This window comes from Xenopus tropicalis, chromosome 3 (assembly GCF_000004195.4).
Source record: "Xenopus tropicalis strain Nigerian chromosome 3, UCB_Xtro_10.0, whole genome shotgun sequence".
Classification (NCBI taxonomy): domain Eukaryota; kingdom Metazoa; phylum Chordata; class Amphibia; order Anura; family Pipidae; genus Xenopus; species Xenopus tropicalis.
In genome coordinates, this window is record NC_030679.2 from 152,049,159 (window position 1) to 152,072,538 (window position 23,380).

Below are 23,380 nucleotides of genomic sequence, written 5' to 3' on the forward strand. Positions count from 1 at the left end.
CTTCTCTTTCAACCTACATTTTTTGGCTTGCCTTTGTCGATTTTTACCTTGAATCGCTCATTAATGCTTTTCTTTCACTGCAGTGAATTCTTGTTTTTGTGTAAAGCACTAAACATGCTTTCATCTGCTTCCCTAGCCCATAGGCTCCTCTCAGCCAGTACTGCAGCTGAAACACATACCTATACGGTCCTACCTATACACTCACCTGTATATATATATATATATACAGTATATATTAATATATACACACATACTTTATACACTCACGTATATACACACACACAAACACCTATATGAACCTACCTATACATTCATGTATATATACTGTGTATGTGTATGTATGTATATATATATATATATATATATAGTGGATTTGTAGAAAGCACTCACAGCATATAAAGGTAAAACAAAAGTTTGTTTGTTTATTGGCTCATCGCATGAGATGAGCCAATAAACAAACAAACTTTTGTTTTACCTTTATATGCTGTGAGTGCTTTCTACAAATCCACTGTTTACTTTTTTGGTCAGCACCCGGCGAGTGCTCGTGAAATGGTGAGTGCCGATTTTCCTTTGAGTATATATATATATATATATATATTAATATATACATACTTACACAGGCCTATCTATACACTCATATATATATATATATTAATATATACATACTTACTTACACAGGCCTATCTATACACTCATAAATATATATTAATATATACATACTTACTTACACAGGCCTATCTATACACTCATAAATATATATTAATATATACATACTTACTTACACAGGCCTATCTATACACTCATAAATATATATTAATATATACATACTTACTTACACAGGCCTATCTATACACTCATAAATATATATTAATATATACATACTTACTTACACAGGCCTATCTATACACTCATAAATATATATTAATATATACATACTTACTTACACAGGCCTATCTATGCACTCATATATATATATGAATATATACAAACTTACACAGTCCTATCTACTATATACTCACATATATATATATATATATATATATTTACCTAGTTTGGGCAGGGAATTGAGTTGCACCTCTGCAAAAAAGTGACGCTGACCCCCGTCTCTCTCAGAGCTCCAGGGCTCCGGGTCATTTTGTATACCCAGTATAACTAATTATACAGCATTCTGTAGTCAGTGTAAATGGTCATCAATATTGGGTGTGTCTGTACATCTTTAAAAACGTAGAATCCAGTAAAAAATTAATTTATTTGTCCCAAATATTCCATAAATATAGAAATATTTACAATTTTAACTTAATATAAAATATATAAACTCTTTTATAGTCGTCATCCTCTTTGCTTCTTCAATACACAAATATTCATATATATATAAAAAATGTTTATCATAAAAAAGAGTCCTTGATATAAAAATGTTTGGTTTCCTTATATTGTCCTGCATGTGTTGTTTGGAGTGAAGGAGAGTTGAGTAGGGCTGCTCCGGAGTGGGGGGGAAGCCTCACGTAGATAAGCTTGCCTCGTGGCACACTGCCATCACAAGCAGTCTCAATTTACCTCGTAAAAAATTAGTGTAAACAGAAAAGAATTTTTTGAATGTCCGTACTGGAAGTGTCTTTGCTTCTGACTGGGATGTCTGAGCTTCATCCTACAGGGAGATAAGTTACAGACATTTACTGCACATTGTACTTGCTCTTCTGTCACCCCAGGACCCATAATGTCCCTCTCCTACAGTAGCTTTCCCTGGGGTCACACCTATCCATACATGTCTATGAAGATTTTCATTCATCCAGGTCATGGTATATCTAGTATAAATAAATTTAAAGCAACTGGACTTGTTAAGTAATCATTGAAGACGTTTCACTACTCATCCGAGGACTTCCCATACCAGTCAGTTGAACTGAAGAAGCTGCTCGGATGAGTAGTGAAACGTCTTCAATGATTACTTAACAAGTCCAGTTGCTTTAACCCTATCCATACACTTTACTAGTACTGAGTGGCACTGCCTTAAATAGCTTCACTTAAATCTAATGCTTAGGGGAGCCTTGCTCAAGCTCCTGACAGAACTGGGGTAAGCCAGTCAGGTTTGGGGGCCCTCTTTCTCCTTTTCAGTTCAGTCCACACATTTTCAGTGGGATTCTGGTGTGGGCTTTGTGATGGACACTCTAGTACTTTTACTTTCGGAGGTATGCTTAGGGTCACTGTCATGCTAAAAAACAAACGTTTGAAGTTCAAGGTGATATCAGAATTTTTACAGAACACTCATTGGCCATGATGCCATCTTTTTTTCTAAATGGGCACCAGTCACTTTTCCAGCAGAACACAGCATGATACTGCCCTTCCCATTCTTTCATTTGGGATGGTGTTCTTCTGTATTATAGCCAAACAGATTATTTATTTTGTGTCATCTGACTAGAGAACCCCCCCCTCCAATTAGCTTGGTCTTTGTCTTGGGGAAATGTACTCTGCAGTTTCTTGACTATATACTGACACACACCCTATAACTGCCCTATAGTATAAATGGGATATATGGGGGGACTGTGCCCTATACACTGACACACACACACCCTATAACTGCCCTATAGTATAAATGGGATATATGGGGGGGACTGTGCCCTATACACTGACCACACCACACCCTATAACTGCCCTATAGTATAAATGGGATATATGGGGGGACTGTGCCCTATACACTGACACACACACACACCCTATAACTGCCCTATAGTATAAATGGGATATATGGGGGGGACTGTGCCCTATACACCTGACACACACACCCTAACTGCCCTATAAATGGATATGGGGGGTCCTACACTGACACACCCTAAACTGCCCTATAGTATAAATGGGATATATGGGGGGCTGTGCCCTATACACTGACACACACACCCTATAACTGCCCTATAGTATAAATGGGATATATGGGGGGACTGTGCCCTATACACTGACACACACACCCTATAAACTGCCCTATAGTATAAATGGGATATATGGGGGGACTGTGCCTATACACTGACACACACACCCTATAACTGCCCTATAGTATAAATGGGATATATGGGGGGACTGTGCCCTATACACTGACACACACACCCTATAACTGCCCTATAGTATAAATGGGATATATGGGGGGACTGTGCCCTATACACTGACACACACACCCTATAACTGCCCTATAGTATAAATGGGATTATGGGGGGACTGTGCCCTATACACTGACACACACACACCCTATAACTGCCCTATAGTATAATGGGATATTATGGGGGGACTGTGCCCTATACACTGACACACACACCCTATAACTGCCCTATAGTATAAATGGGATATATGGGGAGACTGTGCCCTATACACTGACAACACCCTATAACTGCCCTATAGTATAAATGGGATATATGGGGCGACTGTGCCCTATACACTGACACACACACACCCTATAACTGCCCTATAGTATAAATGGGATATATGGGGGGACTGTGCCCTATACACTGACACACCACACCCTATAACTGCCCTATAGTATAAATGGGATATATGGGGGGACTGTGCCCTATACACTGACACACACACACCCTATAACTGCCCTATAGTATAAATGGGATATATGGGGGGACTGTGCCCTATACACTGACACACACACACCCTATAACTGCCCTATAGTATAAATGGGATATATGGGGGGACTGTGCCCTATACACTGACACACACCACCCTATAACTTCCCTATAGTATAAATGGGATATATGGGGGGACTGTGCCCTATACACTGACACACACACCCTATAACTGCCCTATAGTATAAATGGGATATATATATGGGGGGACTGTGTCCTATACACTGACACACACACACCCTATAACTGCCCTATAGTATAAATGGGATATATGGGGGGACTGTGCCCTATACACTGACACACACACACCCTATAACTGCCCTATAGTATAAATGGGATATATGGGGGGACTGTGCCCTATACACTGACACACACACACCCTATAACTGCCCTATAGTATAAATGGGATATATGGGGGGACTGTGCCCTATACACTGACACACACACACCCTATAACTGCCCTATAGTATAAATGGGATATATGGGGGGACTGTGCCCTATACACTGACACACACACACCCTATAACTGCCCTATAGTATAAATGGGATATATGGGGGGACTGTGCCCTATACACTGACACACACACACCCTATAACTGCCCTATAGTATAAATGGGATATATGGGGGGACTGTGCCCTATACACATTATCTAACCCATTAAGTACTGATAGAAATGACAAACCTGCAAGTTGAGGCTCTTAAATAAATGTACAACGCTGCGGACGTCGCCGTGGATTTTTTCTACTTGGAACTTTAAGCTGGCATCTGAGATGAAATCAGCAATCCTTGGGACGGCTTTTGTAAATAAGATGAGACCGTTCCAAACCTCTGCCGCCTGCTGGGATGTCTACAAGATAAAGACATTGTTTGGGTGGCTGGTGTGACAAACTGGCAAACACCCAACCCCTGTCTGCATAAATTCTTATTAATGCTATTTATGCCCGTAAGCAGAATCCCTTTCCATCCTGTTGCACAGGAAACAATGTTTATTTCTACTCTTTATGGAATCCTTATGTTTAAATGACAGGCTGTAGGGCATGTCCTGGGGCGCGATGGGTCACAGAATGTTACCGCTATAAAGCTCACACATGGAGCACTTGCACTTCTGCCCGTAGCACAGCCCATATAGGTGCAAGGGGACCCTGTGCATAACGCCTTAGGCAGCTATTAATGGGGTACTCTGAGTATGTTATAGAATGAACAGTTCTAAATAACTTTCAGTTGGTCTTCATTATTCATTTCTTATAGTTTTTGAATTATTTGCCTTTCTGTCTCTTTCCAACTGTCAAATGGGGGTCACTAAAAACCTATTGCTCTGTGAGGCTCCAGTTTTATTGTTATTGTTACTGCTTATGCCTTGCACCCCTAGTGTACCCCATGAAGCTGAGTGTGTTCCAGTAATGCCTGTGTGCTAGCCATCCCCGCTGAGTGAAATATAGCTAAACACAGACTTTTAGTATGATGTAGAGAGTAATATTCTTTGCAGTTGGTCTTCATTTTTGATTATTTGTAGTTTTTTTAGTTACTTTTTGTTCAGCAGCTCTGCAGTTTGGAGTTTCAGCAGCTATCTGGTTGCTAAGGTCCATAGGAGTGTTTTGGATGAGAGACTGGTATATGAATAGGAGAGAGGGGCTGAATAGAAATGAAAGTTACAAAAAGTAACAATAACAATAAAACTGGAGCCTCACAGAGCAATAGGGTTTGGCTGCCGGGGTCAGTGACCCCCATTTGAAAGCTGCAAAGAGTCAGAAGAATAAGGCAAATAGTTTAAAAACTATAAAAAAAAACAATTAATGAAGACTAGTTGAAATGTTGCTTAGAATTGGCCGTTCTATAACATGCTACAAGTCGAAGCCACCCCTTTAAGAGCAGTACCTCCAGTCTGGCTCTCGCTGGAAGGCCTGACGGGATGGCATTTAGGGAGCCAGCGTGTGGCATTAGCAGCGGAAACACCACCAGAGGGAAATGGATAAACTAGCCAGCAGTGCGTTCTTCCCCAATGCCTAATGAGGCTGCTGAATGTCAGACGGCACCAAACTGTTTATAGCCGGGCCCTGATTAAAGGCACTTTGTGTCTCCCTGCTTGTTTTTGGCGACAATAAGGGCTCATCCTGTCGCTGTGCCACTGTCATCAGAGGATGTTTGGCAGCAAGGAAGTGGCCCCTCTGGGAATTAACCCTCGCTTTCCCCCATAACTCTTCAAAGGACAGCTCATTCTCTAAAAAGTCACATTTCTCTCTATCGGCATCATACCAGCAGCCCAGCGGGGTCATTCCACGAGCATCATGCACTAAAGCTTCCCTCCTGTTATGGGATACAGTATAATGCAAATGGCAAGCCTTCCCACCCTGTGTGCAGCGCGGTGACAGTTACATAAGTGCCATCCAGTGCTCACCCAGTGCCCTTCATTCCATAGGTGGCCTAGTGTTGGGCAAAGGGGGTGAGACTAGGGTGAGTTGGGCCTGGGTACAGACTGGGGCTAAATGAATAACTCATCTAACACTGAGCTAATGAGCAACATCATTCTGCTGGGTCAGAGTGGTCTCCCGAGGAACCAAGGAACCCCCTGGAGGGCCCCGGCCTTAGTGGGCCAAGGAGAGTATCATTCCCATCACCTCTATTTCCCCCAATGCCTATACCGTTTATACATGATTTGCTTCCGTTTTGACAATGGGCTCCAGACATTGGGATCTATGGTTGACCCTAGGTGTCCAGTTCTGCATTGTAATATTGCACATATGAATGTAGCGCTGAAATGTTATAGCTTAGAGATGAAATATATCCCATATGGCCTAGTTGTAACTGCCCACGTACCCAACATTTCATTGGTATCACATGGTATAGCTAATTCAGTCTAAATAGCTAATTATAAGGAACATGCCCATTTGTTACAAACACCTTGTATAAACCAGTACAGTTTCAAAATGTATCTATCTATCAATCAATCATCTATCTATATATATATATCATCTATATATCTATATATCTATCTATCAATCATCTATCTATCATCTATATATATCTATCAATCATCTATCTATTTATCTATCATCTATCTATCAATCATCTATATATCTATCTATTATCTATCATCTATCTATCATCTATATATCTATCTATCTATCTATCTATTATCTATCTATCCATCTATCAATAATCTATCTATCAATCAATCATCTATCTATTATCTATATATATATATATATATATATATTATCTAATCAATCAATCATCTATCTATCAATCATCTATCTATAAATCTATCATCTATATATCTATCTATCAGTCATCTATCTATCATCTATATATCTATATATATCTATTATCTATCTATCAATCATCTATCTATCTATCTATCTATCTATCTATCCATCCATAGTAGGATATGAGTAGGAGCTGCCATACTGTGACATTTATATCTCACCGTAGCTCTCTTATTTAACATAGCATGTATAAGACGTACCATCTCACATCTCTAAAGCTGGGCCCACGCAGCAAGAGCCCCACATTGGGCCAAATAGGAATGATGGATATACTGGGGGCCTATGGAGACCCACCAACAGATAACCACATGGGTGGACAGATGAAGTCCATGTCCAGTGGGCGTTTCTTTCCTTCCTGATAGATATCAGCCTGGTTTACATGGGCCAATAGGCCAAGGACTGTGTATGTCAGCCAACCGTGTATGTCTGATCTAAGCATAATCATACATAAGTATTAAACAGGAATTGATATACATACATGTAATTTATTCCATTCTCCGAGGTTCAGTTTTGTTTCAGGGACCATGATATCCTCAGGAAATTGACAGATAATATTGCAGGAATCCTAGGGGGGAAATAAGATGTATATGTAACAAGAATTATCAATAACTATAGACATGCATATTCAGATTATGTGGTTTACCCTGTTTCGTTACTTTATATTACTCCTCCCACTGCTCCATATACCCTTCCCTATAACTCCTCCTACTGCTCCATATACCCCTCCCTATAACTCCTCCCACTGCTCCATATACCCTTCCCTATAACTCCTCCTACTGCTCCATATACCCCTCCCTATAACTCCTCCCACTGCTCCATATACCCCTCCCTATAACTCCTCCCACTGCTCCATATACCCCTCCCTATAACTCCTCCCACTGCTCCATATACCCCTCCCTATAACTCCTCCTACTGCTCCATATACCCCTCCCTATAACTCCTCCCACTGCTCCATATACCCCTCCCTATAACTCCTCCCACTGCTCCATATACCCCTCCCTATAACTCCTCCCACTGCTCCATATACCCCTCCCTATAACTCCTCCTACTGCTCCATATACCCCTCCCTATAACTCCTCCCACTGCTCCATATACCCTTCCCTATAACTCCTCCCACTGCTCCATATACCCCTCCCTATAACTCCTCCCACTGCTCCATATACCCCTCCCTATAACTCCTCCTACTGCTCCATATACCCCTCCCTATAACTCCTCCCACTGCTCCATATACCCCTCCCTATAACTCCTCCTACTGCTCCATATACCCCTCCCTATAACTCCTTCACATTAAAGATAAATGCTGATCACATGATAGCTCCTTTTAAAACAATATCAGCACTTTTAGGGTACTTTGTAGACTAATTTGACACCTCCCCTTATTATTCCTCATATATATATATAACATTTGCTATTTCTCACCATCGCTGTTTCTGCTTCTCTGGCCTCTTTAATGAACATGTCCACCACTGTTTTGTCACAGACAGGCTTGTAGGGGGCGCATGTAACGAGCTTCACACTAACGAACAACATTGATAGCAGAGTAAGTAGACCTGTAAGATATAACACGGAATCACTAAATACATGGTAACTGCCTGTAACTCCAAGTTTATGGCAGAAGTATATTATTATTATTATTTTAAAATAATCAATATATCACAGAGCACACTGGCCATTTCAAATTACACAGCACTCTATGAGACTGCCGCACTCAGAACCTGCATACTGTCCCGTCACTGCTCCACAGAAAAAGGCATTTCACATCCGCTCTTCCTACCGCTCTCTCATATAGAGTGTCATGAACAATAATGGATATTAAAAGTCACTTTAAAGTTCCAAGACCTGTATAAATGCGTTCATGGAATTTCTTTCGGAATTCTATTATCCTTCTGTTTTATAGTAGGGGGTACATTATCTCAACTCAGCCTGCAGCCTTGTGCCTTTATATGGGGGGCACAGAACCCCTCAGTGACTGCTTATATCCTTATCATTTACAGTAGGGGGCACATTATCCCTTATAATACATGAGTGATACTCAGAGTTCCCTGTATAACTCAGCCTGCAGCCTTGTGCCTTTATATGGGGGGCACAGAACCCCTCAGTGACTGCTAATATCCTTATCATTTACAGTAGGGGGTACATAATCCCGTATAATACATGAGTGATACTCAGAGTTCCCTGTATAACTCAGCCTGCAGCCTTGTGCCTTTATATGGGGGCACAGAACCCCTCAGTGACTGCTAATATCCTTATCATTTACAGTAGGGGGTACATAATCCCCTTATAATACATGAGTGATACTCAGAGTTCCCTGTATAACTCAGCCTGCAGCCTTGGCCTTTATATGGGGGGCACAGAACCCCTCAGTGACTGCTAATATCCTTATCATTTACAGTAGGGGGTACATTATCCTTATAATACATGAGTGATACTCAGAGTTCCCTGTATAACTCAGCCTGCAGCCTTGTGCCTTTATATGGGGGGCACAGAACCCCTCAGTGACTGCTAATATCCTTATCATTTACAGTAGGGGGTACATTATCCCTTATAATACATGAGTTGATACTCAGAGTTTCCCTGTATAACTCAGCCTGCAGCCTTGTGCCTTTAATGGGGGGCACAGAACCCCTCAGTGACTGCTAATATCCTTATCATTTACAGTAGGGGGTACATTATCCCTTATAATACATGAGTGATACTCAGAGTTCCCTGTATAACTCAGCCTGCAGCCTTGTGCCTTTATATGGGGGGCACAGAACCCCTCAGTGACTGCTAATATCCTTATCATTTACAGTAGGGGGTACATTATCCCTTATAATACATGAGTGATACTCAGAGTTCCCTGTATAACTCAGCCTGCAGCCTTGTGCCTTTATATGGGGGGCACAGAACCCCTCAGTGACTGCTAATATCCTTATCATTTACAGTAGGGGGTACATTATCCCTTATAATACATGAGTGATACTCAGAGTTCCCTGTATAACTCAGCCTGCAGCCTTGTGCCTTTATATGGGGGGCACAGAACCCCTCAGTGACTGCTAATATCCTTATCATTTACAGTAGGGGGTACATTATCCCTTATAATACATGAGTGATACTCAGAGTTCCCTGTATAACTCAGCCTGCCAGCCTTGTGCCTTTATATGGGGGGCACAGAACCCCTCAGTGACTGCTAATATCCTTATCATTTACAGTAGGGGGTACATAATCCCGTATAATACATGAGTGATACTCAGAGTTCCCTGTATAACTCAGCCTGCAGCCTTGTGCCTTTATATGGGGGGCACGGAACCCCTCAGTGACTGCTAATATCCTTATCATTTACAGTAGGGGGTACATTATCCCTTATAATACATGAGTGATACTCAGGCCAACGAGCTCATCCAATTCGATCGTATTTCACGTATGATTCGTAGAGATCCCAGGATAATACATCTATCGCCGCCTACAGTTGGATTCGCCGCATACCCCGCATATGAATACCCTGTATGTCGACGTCACCTAGGGAACACTTCTTCACGCCGGTAAGTGCATGGAAGATTCAATAGAACACCCTTTAATCTCTCGCCCGAGCTGAATGTATTCCTTCTTTCACCAGCCACGTTGCTACTTCGCATCGCTTCTTATTTGGGGACTACGACGCCGGCACCGCACAATCGAACCTCTTTAACACGTCCTTACGATCCTTGTCCACATCGATCATATGACCTGCCACCCGCCCCACTCCTCACTGTCACGTCAGTCTTTCAGCACGCCAAGTCAGCAGTAGGAGACACAACTCACATTCTCGGATCGCGGCCTCATGATAATATGGGGGCCATCATGTTGACTGCCCTGATACTCCTTATCATATGACTCACTCAGTACACCCCTGTATAAATACATGACGTGGAGTTCCTCTGCTATACTCAGCCTTTGCCTTTAATTCTATGACTAGCTAAAGTCATCAATTCCTGCCTCCTAACAGTGAGGGCACAGATACCCTACTCAGTTAGATAGTCATACAAGACTGGCTACGTATCTATGTAAGGGGTAACATTATCCCTTATAATATTGCAAGTGTGAGTCTTTCGAGCTGCCTTTCATAGGACACTTGTCGTCGGGTAGATACTCAGCCTGCAGCCTTGTGCCTTTATATGGGGGGCACAGAACCCCTCAGTGACTGCTAATATCCTTATCATTTACAGTAGGGGGTACATTATCCCTTACAATACATGAGTGATACTCCTATAATAAAGCAGTGCCTTGCTTCTGAGGACCCTTCTCAGTGTATGGCGCTGCTAATTGATAATAAGGCAGGATTCACTCACAATATAAGAGACTATATATTAGCTAATTTAGAGCCACACACAGTACCTTACAATACAGTACCTACAGTAAATATAAATGTACGTTTGTGTGAATTTGATGTCTACAAATTAGTATCATAGTGCCCCCTTAATTGGCAGACTGTTTCCCATGGAAGCTCTCAACCCCACAGAATACTTCCTGTTCTTCAGTATTGTTTCCGGAATTATCCACAGCTAACACAATTCTGCCCTCGCTTCCTTTAAAAGGTCAGTGAATAAAAAAGTCCTCCCAAAAGGATAGACTAAATGCAAATTGAATCTAAAGGTGGCCATACACGTTAAGATCGCCAAGCGAGCGGATCTTCTCCCAATATCCCCACCTACAGGTGGCCGATACCGAGCGAATTCTGGATAATTCAGTCATTTGGCCCTTGCTACAAATCCAAGACTTAAAAATACCTGGTTTGTATTTATACAGTGTAAGTAACATTTATTATTGCCCCATTAGTGTAATAGCAAGGGATTGGAATGATTTCTTAGGGTGCCAGGTCCCTGTTAATATCTCCTGGCTGCAGATGGTCACGTGACAGGGTGCTGGCATCATGGCCTGGCGCTCTGCCCTTCCTCGCTTCATTTGGGAGACATTCCGTCGCAGGCGCAGCATGAAGTCTTTGCTGCTCTCACTATGGGGCACCTTTAGCCATAGTTCAGCAACATCATTAGTAAGTACACATATCTGTCCTGTATACAGCCACTGATTCCCACTCGCTCACATATACTAGCAAGTTTCCTCTGAACGATAGTGCCGCCAGAGAAAATTTGTTAGGAAAAGTATGCGCTGGCGAAAAATCTCAAATGAATGACCACCTGACGTAGTTGCACGCAGTGTGGGCGGAGCTACCAAAGGGAACCCTCACTCATTAGTAAATGTGCCCCCAGTGCACTGACTTTATACAGCAGAGACGCAAAGGGGATTGGTGACCCCTCTCTGTGCCCCATCAACTAAAATACCAGCAAATGTAAAGCACTATTCCTAAAATGCAACTTCTAGAAAGGTGAACTTCCCCTTTACAGGCCCAGTGCATGTTTAGTATGGAACAGCTTTCCTCCTCCATAACTGGTGCAGAGAGAGGGGATACAATGTAACTAGTTAGCCTGGGCTCTCGGCCAACTGCTTACTATCTATGTGCAACTTGGCTTTCTGCCCAGAACTAACCTGATACATTGTATCACTTCATCTGTCATTGCCAAATGCTTCAGCCTGGGGGAACCCAACCTGTCTGGCTTCCATTATCTCTCTATTGTGGCCTATTAGCTGTGCCAAGTAAGTGTGTGTCTGTATCACATTCTCCCCAGCTGCATTGTAACCACACATTGCTCTTCTTGCTACAAAAAAATAATAATAATGTGAATAATATTGCACTACCAGATCAGCATCTAACAGGTGTCACTCATGTAACTAACATGAGTTGGGGTACACTGGGGCAGGGGCAGTTGGGGGGTAGGATCACTATATATAAATATATAAGGGGGGGGGGTCACTATATATAAATATATAAGGGGGGGCAGAAATGAAATAGAGAAAGTACAGGGAAGAGCGACTAAGCTGATAAAGGGAATGGGCTCAGTTATGGGGAAAGGCTGGCCCAGTTGGGATTGGTTACACTGGGGAAGGGGCAGTTAAGGGGGGGTCACTATATATAAATATATAAGGGGGGGGCAGTAATGAAATAGAGAAAGTACAGGGAAGAGCGACTAAGCTGATAAAGGGAATGGGCTCAGTTATGGGGAAAGGCTGGCCCAGTTGGGATTGGTTACACTGGGGGGGGGTAGTTAAGGGGGGGTCACTATATATAAATATATAAGGGGGGGCAGTAATGAAATAGAGAAAGTACAGGGAAGAGCGACTAAGCTGATAAAGGGAATGGGCTCAGTTATGGGGAAAGGCTGGCCCAGTTGGGATTGGTTACACTGGGGGGGGGGGCAGTTAAGGGGGGGTCACTATATATAAATATATAAGGGGGGGCAGTAATGAAATAGAGAAAGTACAGGGAAGAGCGACTAAGCTGATAAAGGGAATGGGCTCAGTTATGGGGAAAGGCTGGCCCAGTTGGGATTGGTTACACTGGGGGGGGGGGGGGGGGTGGCAGTTAAGGGGGGGTCACTATATATAAATATATAAGGGGGGGGCAGTAATGAAATAGAGAAAGTACAGGGAAGAGCGACTAAGCTGATAAAGGGAATGGGCTCAGTTATGGGGAAAGGCTGGCCCGGTTGGGATTGGTTACACTGGGGGGGGGGGCAGTTAAGGGGGGGTCACTATATATAAATATATAAGAGGGGGGGCAGTAATGAAATAGAGAAAGTACAGGGAAGAGCGACTAAGCTGATAAAGGGAATGGGCTCAGTTATGGGGAAAGGCTGGCCCAGTTGGGATTGGTTACACTGGGGGGGGGGGCAGTTAAGGGGGGGTCACTATATATAAATATATAAGGGGGGGCAGTAATGAAATAGAGAAAGTACAGGGAAGAGCGACTAAGCTGATAAAGGGAATGGGCTCAGTTATGGGGAAAGGCTGGCCCAGTTGGGATTGGTTACACTGGGGGGGGGGGCAGTTAAGGGGGGTCACTATATATAAATATATAAGGGGGGGCAGTAATGAAATAGAGAAAGTACAGGGAAGAGCGACTAAGCTGATAAAGGGAATGGGCTCAGTTATGGGGAAAGGCTGGCCCAGTTGGGATTGGTTACACTGGGGGGGGGGGGGGCAGTTAAGGGGGGTCACTATATATAAATATATAAGGGGGGGCAGTAATGAAATAGAGAAAGTACAGGGAAGAGCGACTAAGCTGATAAAGGGAATGGGCTCAGTTATGGGGAAAGGCTGGCCCAGTTGGGATTGGTTACACTGGGGGGGGGGGGGCAGTTAAGGGGGGGTCACTATATATAAATATATAAGGGGGGGGCAGTAATGAAATAGAGAAAGTACAGGGAAGAGCGACTAAGCTGATAAAGGGAATGGGCTCAGTTATGGGGAAAGGCTGGCCCAGTTGGGATTGGTTACACTGGGGGGGGGGGGGCAGTTAAGGGGGGGTCACTATATATAAATATATAAGGGGGGGGCAGTAATGAAATAGAGAAAGTACAGGGAAGAGCGACTAAGCTGATAAAGGGAATGGGCTCAGTTATGGGGAAAGGCTGGCCCAGTTGGGATTGGTTACACTGGGGGGGGGTAGTTAAGGGGGGGTCACTATATATAAATATATAAGGGGGGGCAGTAATGAAATAGAGAAAGTACAGGGAAGAGCGACTAAGCTGATAAAGGGAATGGGCTCAGTTATGGGGAAAGGCTGGCCCAGTTGGGATTGGTTACACTGGGGGGGGGGGTGGCAGTTAAGGGGGGGTCACTATATATAAATATATAAGGGGGGGGCAGTAATGAAATAGAGAAAGTACAGGGAAGAGCGACTAAGCTGATAAAGGGGAATGGGCTCAGTTATGGGGAAAGGCTGGCCCAGTTGGGATTGGTTACACTGGGGGGGGGGGCAGTTAAGGGGGGGTCACTATATATAAATATATAAGGGGGGGGCAGTAATGAAATAGAGAAAGTACAGGGAAGAGCGACTAAGCTGATAAAGGGAATGGGCTCAGTTATGGGGAAAGCCTGGCCCAGTTGGGATTGGTTACACTGGGGGGGGGGGGGCAGTTAAGGGGGGGTCACTATATATAAATATATAAGGGGGGCAGTAATGAAATAGAGAAAGTACAGGGAAGAGCGACTAAGCTGATAAAGGGAATGGGCTCAGTTATGGGGAAAGGCTGGCCCAGTTGGGATTGGTTACACTGGGGGGGGGGGGGTGGCAGTTAAGGGGGGGTCACTATATATAAATATATAAGGGGGGGGCAGTAATGAAATAGAGAAAGTACAGGGAAGAGCGACTAAGCTGATAAAGGGAATGGGCTCAGTTATGGGGAAAGGCTGGCCCCAGTTGGGATTGGTTACACTGGGGGGGGGGGCAGTTAAGGGGGGGGTCACTATATATAAATATATAAGGGGGGGCAGTAATGAAATAGAGAAAGTACAGGGAAGAGCGACTAAGCTGATAAAGGGAATGGGCTCAGTTATGGGGAAAGGCTGGCCCAGTTGGGATTGGTTACACTGGGGGGGGGGGCAGTTAAGGGGGGGTCACTATATATAAATATATAAGGGGGGGGGCAGTAATGAAATAGAGAAAGTACAGGGAAGAGCGACTAAGCTGATAAAGGGAATGGGCTCAGTTATGGGGAAAGGCTGGCCCAGTTGGGATTGGTTACACTGGGGGGGGGGGGGGGCAGTTAAGGGGGGTCACTATATATAAATATATAAGGGGGGGGCAGTAATGAAATAGAGAAAGTACAGGGAAGAGCGACTAAGCTGATAAAGGGAATGGGCTCAGTTATGGGGAAAGGCTGGCCCAGTTGGGATTGGTTACACTGGGGAAGGGGCAGTTAAGGGGGGGGTCACTATATATAAATATATAAGGGGGGGGGTTGGTTACACTGGGGAAGGGGCAGTTAAGGGGGGGTCACTATATATAAATATATAAGGGGGGGGATTGGTTACACTGGGGAAGGGGCAATATTACAGTACAGTAATGGAAGATTTAGCAGATTATTAGAGGCACCACAGGAGATTCTGGCAGGATAGTGCTGAGCCTGAGGTTTATGCAGCTCACTCAATACAAATGCACTGAAGGCTCATGGAAGATAATAATATTTTAGTTAATGGACTAGGCCAAATAAAAGTGCAGTAAAAGAGCTGACATTTAACCCTTTAAACTTCCTTCTGGATAGCTCACATGATCTTTGGCTCTGTGATATCCGGACAATGCTGAATGGTACATAGTGATGTGTGAGGCAGAAATAGCGCCTGCTGGCGTCATGCTTAGTCAGGAGTCGGACCTTATTGTATTGCCTGTGGCAGCAGCATATTCTGTAATGCTGTATATTACAACTGATCAGTAATTATTTCTTTGGGACTCACTACATATAACTGGGGTAAATATCAGGCAGAACCGCTGTTATTGGGGGCTGAAGTAAGTGAAATGATGCATACACATAACGCTGGAGCTGCGGTGTCATTGTGCGCTACAGGTCATGTGACTTCCCTGCAAGAAGCGCATTCCAGTGGTTGCAGCCAATACCCACATGGCTAATTTGCATCCTGCCACTTCCCATAATGCCTCTGAAACAGAGAATCTCCTCAATTCATTTTAGTTTGTTTTCTTACATACAGGGACCCCTGCATATCCGAGGCCTTCAGACTGCGGATTCGAACACTCGGCCTCTTCTAGTTCTGAAAGGAGAACTAAACCCCGGCCTCCCTTAACTGGTCTCCATTGGATGCCCTCCCTGCCTCCTCCTCCCACGGTGTATTTTTATTTAATAGTCTTCCTATTGCAATTGGGACAGAAACATGCGGGGGGGGTCTGTGAACTGCGCATGGAATCCATGGTGCTGCAGGGAGGGCGGCCAGTGGAGAGGGTTGGGGGGGTCAGTTCTCCATTAAAGGAGAAGGAAAGGCAAAGTCACTTGGGGGGGTGCCAAAATGTTAGGCACCCCCAAGTGACTTCAATCGCCTACCTTTTACCCCGGGCTGGTGCCCCTGTTAGGAGAGAACAGCCCCAGCCCGGTGCCTCGTTCCTGTCTCGCCGCGCGCAGGCGCAGTAGAGGGAATAGTGGAACTATAACAGAGAAGTCGGCTTTTCACTCTACTGCGCATGCCCGTGTCCCGGACATTCAGCAGCAGCGCGAGTAGGAAGCGCTCGCTACAGGTACCCCGGGCTGGGGCTGTTCTCTCCTAACAGGGGAACCAGCCCGGGGTACAAGGTAAGCGATTAAAGTCACTTGGGGGTGCCTAACATTTTGGCACCCCCAAGTGACTTTGCCTTTCCTTCTCCTTTAATAACAATACAGGTATATAAGCATGCGTGTAACATTTCCTCTCTTATGAAGAAGATGATAAATAGGTAATCCCCTAAAGTGTCACCGTGACTGGCCTTCAAGGGACAGAGCCGCAGTCTTTGTATTTTTCCACTTTTTTATGGAAACTGCCCCAATTCAGATATTATTTTCTAAGCCAGATCTTTATTAACTGTATAACCACCCACTTGAAATGAATTCCCTACTCCTGAATGTATAACTCAGATCATAGCCCCCCTACCCTTTACATAGAGCACAACCCCTCCATCACAAAAGCACCCAATGGAAAATGAGAGCAACACAATGAAATGATATTTGCTGGCCAGTGTAATGTTCTATAGCAGTGTTCCCCAAGCAGTGCAACATGTTGCTCCCCAACCCCTTGGTTTTGGTATAAGTAGAATGTCACACAGAGCCTTCTATAGGCTGCCAGTGCCCATAGGGGCAATTAAGTAGCCAATTATAGCTCTTATTGGCACCCCAGGAACCTGTTTCATGCTTGTGTTGCTCCCCAATACTTTTTCCATTTAAATGTGGCTCCCGGGTATAAAAGGTTGGGGATCCCTGCTCTATTGCCTAATATCCGTAATATCTATAAATAGACAAAGCTCAGAAATAGAAGTGATATATCTGGACTATTGTGTCTCTGTAGGACGTGGAATGTGGAAGAAGGAGGACGTGGGAAGCCTCATTGTATACAGAGCTGTGTGCGGCATGCAGGGAGTCCTGGCACAGTGTGACGGGGTCAGGGAGAGGAAATGTCACAGGCACGTATTTATTGGGACAATTACTCAGCACAACCTGCAACTATTTCTTACACAGGCCTGCACGTGCCATCCATGAGCCTGAAACTGCCCTCTGCTCTGCATTCCTCATAGGGCACCAATGTGTCTCCAACGGGCACAGCGTGAGAGGGGCAGTGCCCAGAGAGCGGGTAGGAGGTGCCACTACCCAGAGGGAATAGGGGGAACTGGAATAATAATAATAATAGTAGTGGGGAGCTGCTATATAGGAGGCTGAGTGGAGGAGGAATGTTCTAGATATGTACCACATATGCATAGGGTTAGCATAGAAACCATAATCCCAGTAGGAACTAAACTTTGGCCACTTAATCTGCTCCAGTGCAAATCTCCCCTTCTACCAATATTCATCACTTGTGGTAAAATATAGACATTGCAAATGTGTCCGGTAGGAGCCCACCTACACCGTGGGTATGTTTTACCCCTGGCAATTTACATCAATCGGGGCAGGAGGATACTGAGTATCTCTCCCCTGATACCCATCTCTGTATAACGGTACTGAGTATCTCCCATCTCTGTATAACGGTACTGAGTATCTCCCATCTCTGTATAACGGTACTGAGTATCTCCCCTCTCTGTATAACGGTACTGAGTATCTCTCCCCTCTCTGTATAACGGTACTGAGTATCTCTCCCCTCTCTGTATAACGGTACTGAGTATCCCTCCCCTCTCTGTATAACGGTACTGAGTATCTCTCCCCTCTCTGTATAACAGTACTGAGTATCTCCCCTCTCTGTATAACGGTACTGAGTATCTCTCCCCTGATACCCATCTCTGTATAACGGTACTGAGTATCTCTCTCCTGATACCCATCTCTGTCTCTGTATAACGGTACTGAGTATCTCTCCCCTGATACCCATCTCTGTCTCTGTATAACGGTACTGAGTATCTCTCTCCTGATACCCATCTCTGTCTCTGTATAACGGTACTGAGTATCTCTCCCCTGATACCCATCTCTGTCTCTGTATAACGGTACTGAGTATCTCTCCCCTCTCTGTATAACAGTACTGAGTATCTCTCCCCTCTCTGTATAATGGTACTGAGTATCTCTCCCCTCTCTGTATAACAGTACTGAGTATCTCTCCCCTCTCTGTATAACAGTACTGAGTATCTCTCCCCTCTCTGTATAACAGTCCTGAGTATCTCTCCCCTCTCTGTATAACGGTACTGAGTATCTCTCCCCTGATACCCATCTCTGTCTCTGTATAACGGTACTGAGTATCTCTCCCCTCTCTGTATAACAGTACTGAGTATCTCTCCCCTCTCTGTATAATGGTACTGAGTATCTCTCCCCTCTCTGTATAACAGTACTGAGTATCTCTCCCCTCTCTGTATAACAGTACTGAGTATCTCTCCCCTCTCTGTATAACAGTCCTGAGTATCTCTCCCCTCTCTGTATAACGGTAATGAGTATCTCTCCCCTTTCTGTATAACAGTCCTGAGTATCTCTCCCCTCTCTGTATAACGGTACTGAGTATCCCTCCCCTCTCTGTATAACGGTACTGAGTATCTCTCCCCTCTCTGTATAACGGTACTGAGTATCTCTCCCCTCTCTGTATAACGGTACTGAGTATCTCTCCCCCCTCTGTATAACGGTACTGAGTATCTCTCCCCTGATACCCATCTCTGTCTCTGTATAACGGTACTGAGTATCTCTCCCCTCTCTGTATAACAGTCCTGAGTATCTCTCCCCTCTCTGTATAACGGTACTGAGTATCTCCCCTCTCTGTATAACGGTACTGAGTATCTCTCCCCTCTCTGTATAACGGTGCTGAGTATCTCTCCCCTCTCTGTATAACGGTACTGAGTATCTCTCCCCCCTCTGTATAACGGTACTGAGTATCTCTCCCCTTATACCCATCTCTGTCTCTGTATAACGGTACTGAGTATCTCTCCCCTTATACCCATCTCTGTCTCTATATAACGGTACTGAGTATCTCTCCCCTCTCTGTATAACGGTACTGAGTATCTCTCCTCTCTCTGTATAACGGTACTGAGTATCTCTCCCCTCTCTGTATAACGGTACTGAGTATCTCCCCTCTCTGTATAACGGTACTGAGTATCTCCCCTCTCTGTATAACGGTACTGAGTTTCTCCCCTCTCTGTATAACGGTACTGAGTATCTCTCCCCTCTCTGTATAAAGGTACTGAGTATCTCTCCCCTCTCTGTATAACGGTACTGAGTATCTCTCCCCTCTCTGTATAACGGTACTGAGTATCTCTCCCCTTATACCCATCTCTTTCTCTGTATAACGGTACTGAGTATCTCTCCCCTGATACCCATCTAGTAGTTGAGGCAGGGGGCTAGTAGTTGGGGCAGGAGGCTAGTAGTTTGGGCAGGGGGCTAGTAGTTTGGGCAGGAGGCTAGTAGTTTGGGCAGGGGGCTAGTAGTTGGGGCAGGGGGCCAGTAGTTGGGGGCAGGCAGCTGTCAGTAGTGCCGTTTGTGTGAGTTTCTGAGCCTAGGGAAGAGTATATGGGCTGGCAGTTGGGGGCAGGCAGCTGTCAGTAGTGCCGTTTGTGTGAGTTTCTGAGCCTAGGGAAGGGTATATGGGCTGGCAGTTGGGGGGCAGGCAGCAGTAAGTAGCTGCGTGTGTGTGAGTTCCTGAGCCTAGGGAAGGGTATATGGGCTAGCAGTTGGGGGGCAGGCAGCAGTAAGTAGCTGCGTGTGTGTCAGTTCCTGAGCCTAGGGAAGGTTATATGGGCTGGCAGTTGGGGGGCAGGCAGCAGTAAGTAGCTGCGTGTGTGTCAGTTCCTGAGCCTAGGGAAGGATATATGGGCTAGCAGTGGTGCAGGTGCAGCAGGTATGTGCCAAGTTATGGAACACTACTCCCTGTGCTTATTGTTAGCCAAATCCTGCCCTTCGGTAGCCACATTAGTGCATGCTATATACTGTCCCTCTGTACTGCGTCCCTACATGCAACTGGCTCAGCTGTAAGGTGATCTTGCAGGGACATAACAATCGTCCCGGTACTGACCCATCAGATCCAATTCCCACTGATGTGCATTTAACAAACAGGAATAATTACCTACCAGTCACACCCATATCCAAATCTTCAAATATAGGGGACTTGCATTTTCCATGGCATTAAATGGCAACTGTCCAATAATCCAAAGTGAAGCAAAGAGGATGGTGCCCGGCCGGTAGAACTCCAGTTTGGCTCAGACGCCCGCAAGTTCACTCGGCGCCCCCACAATGCAAGGTAGCTGCACCCCAGCAGGAGCCCAGGGGCATTGCATGGGAATTAGGCGAGCCTCAGGTTTGTGGGGCTTGATGGGGAGAGAGCCATGTGGGACAGACAGCCGCAGTTAATGTTTCACCAGCAGATTGGAAGCAGCAGAAAGGCTTGCAGGGAGCTGTGCGTTTCAGCCGTGTCCAATTCATATTTCACTGTGACAGAGCACGGGAAAGGGGGACTTCCTGATTTGCCTTCCTCACGAAAAAGCCTTCCTGGCGGAAGGAGACAATGGGAAACTTATCACGTCAGCCACACACGCTTCCACCGCATCCACCGTAGCGCCTGCTATACACTCACATCCTCAGCTGGGCAGCCAGGCTGACTGGCACACACACTGGCACATTAGCCTCCCCGTGTTATATACACCTGCAGCTGGGCAGCCAGGCTGGCACACACACTGGCACATTAGCCTCCCCGTGTTATATACACCTGCAGCTGGGCAGTCAGGCTGACTGGCACACACACTGGCACATTAGCCTCCCCGTGTTATATACACCTGCAGCTGGGCAGCCAGGCTGGCACACACACACACTGGCACATTAGCCTCCCCGTGTTATATACACCTGCAGCTGGGCAGCCAGGCTGACTGGCACACACACTGGCACATTAGCCTCCCCGTGTTATATACACCTGCAGCTGGGCAGCCAGGCTGACTGGCACACACACTGGCACATTAGCCTCCCCGTGTTATATACACCTGCAGCTGGGCAGTCAGGCTGGCACACACACTGGCACATTAGCCTCCCCGTGTTATATACACCTGCAGCTGGGCAGTCAGGCTGGCACACACACTGGCACATTAGCCTCCCCGTGTTATATACACCTGCAGCTGGGCAGTCAGGCTGACTGGCACACACACTGGCACATTAGCCTCCCTGTGTTATATACACCTGCAGCTGGGCAGTCAGGCTGACTGGCACACACACTGGCACATTAGCCTCCCCGTGTTATATACACCTGCAGCTGGGCAGTCAGGCTGACTGGCACACACACTGGCACATTAGCCTCCCCGTGTTATATACACCTGCAGCTGGGCAGTCAGGCTGGCACACACACTGGCACATTAGCCTCCCCGTGTTATATACACCTGCAGCTGGGCAGTCAGATAGATAACAGAAAGATATATAGGCAGATACATAGATAGATAATAGAGAGATGGTAGATAGATGATTGATAGATAGACTGACAGATAGATAATAGAGAGGTAGATAATAGATGATTGATAGATAGACAGGCAGAGAGATAGATATATATAGTGAGACATATATATATACATATGTAGAGAGAGAGAAAGAAATAGTGAGATAGATATATAGAGAGAGAGAGAGATTGATATAGTGAGATAGGTAGAGATTGATTTACAGATAGATTGATAGAAAGATTAATAGATGACGATAGATATATTGAGAGAGATAGACTGACAGACAGTATAGGGCAGTGGTATTTGGATTTCTCGGGGGGGTGGGTTGAAGAACGTCTTTGTTGGTGAGTGGAAGGGGACTGAGCAAGTTGCAAGCAGTGCCCCACAGGTTGGAACTCGTGACAGATTGGCATTCGGTGCCAGGGAACATACTTGAACTGACAGCAGTACAAGTAAATAGAACCCCCCCGGGTGTCACTGACCCAGCCCCCAGCTGGATATACACTTGGTTACAAGATCCGGCACTGTCCCTGCAGGAAGCATGCCGGGGGTTACGGGAGTGGGATGGTGTTAAATGGCATCCCGGGGATTATGTAAGGGGCAGTGTAACCCCCGCTGGGCATTCTGCAAGGTCACCCCTCTGGCACCGCCGGCCTTCCCTGCCCTCTGTCTCTTCCTATAGCCACTGGTATAGTTAGTGAGAGAATAATTATATCATGGGGGGGGGGGGGGGCTGAGGTATTCCCAACAGTATTTTCCCCAATCATCATTTTCTCAGTGGGGTGATAGTGCCCAGCGCTACTCGCCAACACTATCACGCTGCCCAGTGCTTGTGGGCTCCAGGAGTTCTGACAGTTTGCTAATAAATTGCCAACGTGGGTTCTGCTCTGTTATACGCGCTGTTATACAGAGTGCTACTGTATATAGAGACTTACACAGGGGAGCCTATCCTGTTGTGCTGCCCAGTGGCTCTCTAGGAAAACTTGTTCACTCATTTCAATTCCAATACGACATTTATTCCTTTTTATCTTAAAGCCTAGCAAAGGCTGCAGCTGGGCTTCTCAGTGGACTGGTAATT

The 23,380-nt window shown here is 45.3% G+C and overlaps 1 protein-coding gene across 2 annotated transcripts; it reads right to left on the reverse strand.

Moving 5' to 3' along the window:
- Positions 1-1,234: 1,234 nt before the first annotated feature.
- On the reverse strand, positions 1,235-21,533 carry epo (erythropoietin). 2 transcript variants are annotated; one of them, XM_012954706.3, is made up of 5 exons: positions 20,956-21,533; positions 8,298-8,428; positions 7,357-7,443; positions 4,298-4,462; positions 1,235-1,645 (listed from the first exon to the last, which is right to left on the reverse strand). In XM_012954706.3, the coding sequence occupies exons 1-5, from the start codon at positions 20,966-20,968 to the stop codon at positions 1,499-1,501; spliced, it is 543 nt and encodes a 180-aa protein (XP_012810160.1). In that variant the 5' UTR covers positions 20,969-21,533; the 3' UTR covers positions 1,235-1,498.
- Positions 21,534-23,380: the final 1,847 nt, after the last annotated feature.

Excerpts from the sequence above, each read along its gene's own strand:
- epo (XM_012954706.3), bottom strand. Across the intron at positions 7,444-8,297 it reads GAGAAGCAGAAACAGCGATG|GATTCCTGCAATATTATCTG; the intron begins GTGAGAAATAGC and ends TTTCCCCCCTAG. Across the intron at positions 4,463-7,356 it reads GAGAATGGAATAAATTACAT|ACATCCCAGCAGGCGGCAGA; the intron begins GTATGTATATCA and ends TTTATCTTGTAG.